General features: G+C 46.3%; 1 protein-coding gene across 1 annotated transcript in view; it reads left to right on the top strand.

Annotated features, from left to right (window-relative positions):
- hdac6 (histone deacetylase 6) overlaps positions 1-3,471 on the top strand; it is a 19,868-nt gene that overhangs the window by 5,129 nt on the left and 11,268 nt on the right. Inside the window, exons 6-11 of the mRNA XM_050064800.1 lie at positions 1,341-1,381; positions 1,735-1,831; positions 2,153-2,250; positions 2,567-2,671; positions 2,882-2,950; positions 3,102-3,366. Coding sequence (XP_049920757.1) covers positions 1,341-1,381; positions 1,735-1,831; positions 2,153-2,250; positions 2,567-2,671; positions 2,882-2,950; positions 3,102-3,366 — 675 coding nt within the window. The remainder of the gene's footprint in view (positions 1-1,340; positions 1,382-1,734; positions 1,832-2,152; positions 2,251-2,566; positions 2,672-2,881; positions 2,951-3,101; positions 3,367-3,471) is intronic.

The following is a 3,471-nucleotide window of genomic DNA, read 5'->3' as shown; positions in this document are numbered from 1 at the left end:
GTTGACTAGAGATGATACGCCGTCTCATGGCGGTCACTTCCTGTCGACGTTACAGCTCAGAAGCACAGAGAGTTGTTGACTAGAGATGATACGCCGTCTCATGGCGGTCACTTCCTGTCGACGTTACAGCTCAGAAGCACAGAGAGTCGTTGACTAGAGATGATACGCCGTCTCATGGCGGTCACTTCCTGTCAACCAGCAGCTTTTACAGTGTTACAGAACGGAGCATTGACAGTAGGTGTTGTAGGTCTGGTTGTGAATCTTTGGTCTGAACTGGACTTAAGAGTGTGGTCTTTCATTCTCAGAGCGCGACTCGTTAATCTCACCCTCGGACATTAAGATAAGATCAGATCAACTTTATTGCTCCGGAGGGAAATCTGTCTTGGAGCACATAGTGCATATAGCTGCACACATGGCGCAATAGACGTCAAAAGACAACACATCACATGGTAGGTTTCAGCGTACTGAGGCAAAATCAAAACAGCAGCAGTGTAATAAAATGATTAGATAAAAGCTGATAAAATAAAATTGCACCTCCCTTAGGATGTTTGTAACGTTCCCTCTGAGCTCTGCCTGCTCTCACATGTTTGTGCAGTAAACCTGTTAAATTAATTTTATTTTTCTCCTTTCATTGTAAAAGTCCTGAAGGACACAGAGGACGAACATGTAATAATAAACCCTTGGAGAGCAGCAGTGGATGAACCCAGTAAAAGAGTAACAGCCTGTAAGAGACGCTCTCAGATTAAAGGTTAACTGTGAATCAGTCGACCATGGTGACAAACTGAGGCTGGACGGCAGCCATTTTGGATGTTTCCTATTTAGTCAGCTGGCTTCATGCTCATCGTTGTGTCCGTGACACGAAGGTGCATGAGACAAAATGACATCATCATGTATTTTGCATTGAAGCACGATGGCTCCACCAAACTCAGAGCCCATCTGCTTTACGTCTGAAGATTCTGTCTGATGTGATGAAGCCTCTTGAGTTGAGGGTCGAATGTTTCAGGCTGGTCTGCTGCAGCCAGCGGACGTCTGAACCATGACTTCCTGGTTATGAACAGTCACAAACAGTTTGGAGCCGCTGTGATCCAGTGAACATCTCAGACCTGATCTGACAATAAAGTTTTATCACCATCTAAGAGTTTTAGCGACGAGCTCAGAGCGATACTGAAGGTGAAATCAACAAGTCACGCTCCTGAATAAAGACAGATGTCCATCTCTCCTACTGTACCTGAATGCAGCTCAGAATGAAATATTAAAGTCTCTGTAAACGTTCACTGACATCACGTAAACTTCAGTTTTGTAACCTCAGAATCACAGATGAGACTTTGTTCTGTTTTCAGCCCCGAGAGGCCTCAGAGGACGAACTGCTGCTGGCTCACAGGTGAGACTCTACTGTCCTCTACTGTCCTCTATTGTCATCTAATGTCCTCTAATGTCCTCTACTGTCATCTGCTGTCCTCTGTTGTCCTCTGTTGTCATCTAATGTCCTCTAATGTCCTCTACTGTCCTCTAATGTCCTCTACTGTCATCTGCTGTCTTCTGTTGTCATCTACTGTCCTCTGCTGTCCTCTGTTGTCCTCTGTTGTCATCTAATGTCCTCTAATGTCCTTTACTGTCCTCTAATGTCCTTTACTGTTCTCTGCTGTCCTCTACTGTCATCAACTCTCCTCTACTGTCCCCTATTGTCCTCTAATGTCCTCTACTGTCCTCTCCTCTAATGTTCTGTGTTTGCAGGAAGGATTATGTGGAATTGATGAAGTCGACTCAGATGATGACAGAAAGTGAACTTCAGACTCTGTCTGAGAAATACGACTCTGTTTACCTCCATCCTGTAAGAACACACACACACACACACACACACACAGAGTTATAGATAGTGGACATAACTCTAGCCACTAACAGGCTTTGCTGCTTTGCTATTGGTCCACGCCATCGAGACTCCGCCTCTGCTCCCTGAGACAGATCTTTGCACTCACCGTCCAATCAGGAGGCAGCAGTCACACAGTCCAGCACACCTGCTGCTCATCTCCACTTTGAAACCAGAGCACACAGAGGGGTGCAGGGTGCAGAGGTGAACCAATAGCAAAGCCAGTTAGAGGGCGTAACACGTATGAAATATGTTTTTGTGTGTGTGTGTGTGTGTGTGTGGTAGGAGTCCTTCCAGGTGAGTGTGTTAGCGGTGGGTTCAGTCTTCCAGCTGGTCGATCAGGTGATGACCTCTGACCTCAGGAATGGATTCGCTGTCATCAGGTAAGTACAGCTTGTTATGGTGCATTCAGGTGCTCCTCATCAGCTTGTAAATTCAAACGTTTACCAGTTACGTCAGCAGAAAGTTTCTCTGGAACAAACGGGGTTAAACTGGTTCCAGTTCAGTCAGAGCAGCAGGTTCACGTCGTCTCACTGAGCCGTTCACTTCCTCCAGGTGTTACCATCACTTCCTGCTGCTCTTGTTTCACATTAAAAGCATTTTGTAGGCAAATCATTTGGAGACTTATATTGTGTTCATCACTCAGAAAGCTGTTTCTCTCTGTCTGTCTGTCTGTCTGTCTGTCTGTCTGTCTGTCAGACCTCCAGGTCATCACGCTCAGTCAAATGAGGCAAACGGTTACTCTGTTTTCAACAACGTGGCGATCGCAGCTCGATACGCTCAGACCAGACACTCAATCAGCAGGTAGAGGGGTGTGTGTGATCTTCTGCTCTGATTGGCTGACGGTCTCTCAGACACTGATTCAATGTGTATAAAAGTGGCATCACCTTCATCACTGTACATCCTGCTTTTATTCTGAAGGCCAGAGGTTCATAACAGTGCTCTGATTGGCTCCTTAAACTGTCAGTGTAATGACTGTGTGTGTGTGTGTGTGTGTGTGTGTGTGTGTTTCAGGGTGTTAATAGTGGACTGGGATGTTCATCACGGTCAGGGCATCCAGTACCAGTTCCAGGAGGACCCCAGGTAAACTCCAGAGGACAGATATATAAACAGTGAACACACAGAAACCATGTGTTCGTCTTTTCCTGCACCTATGATTCACTGAGTTAAAACTGTCTTATCTGTGTGTGTGTGTGTGTGTGTGTGTGTGTGTGTGTGTGTGTGTGTGTGTCAGTGTGCTGTACTTCAGTGTCCACAGGTATGAGCAGGGGTCTTTCTGGCCTCACCTGTCTGAGTCTGACAGTCAGTTCATCGGCAGTGGACGAGCTGAAGGCAGAAACATCAACCTGCCCTGGAACAAGGTGACTCATCACTGTTCACTCCTCTCTGTTCACTCATCACTGTTCACTCCTCTCTGTTCACTCATCACTGTTCACTCATCACTGTTCACTCCTCTCTGTTCACTNGAAGGCAGAAACATCAACCTGCCCTGGAACAAGGTGACTCATCACTGTTCACTCCTCTCTGTTCACTCATCACTGTTCACTCCTCTCTGTTCACTCATCACTGTTCACTCATCACTGTTCACTCCTCTCTGTTCACTC

Source organism: Epinephelus moara, chromosome 16, assembly GCF_006386435.1.
Source record: "Epinephelus moara isolate mb chromosome 16, YSFRI_EMoa_1.0, whole genome shotgun sequence".
Taxonomy (NCBI): Eukaryota; Metazoa; Chordata; class Actinopteri; order Perciformes; family Serranidae; genus Epinephelus; species Epinephelus moara.
This window is presented reverse-complemented; position numbering and strand designations above follow the sequence as displayed.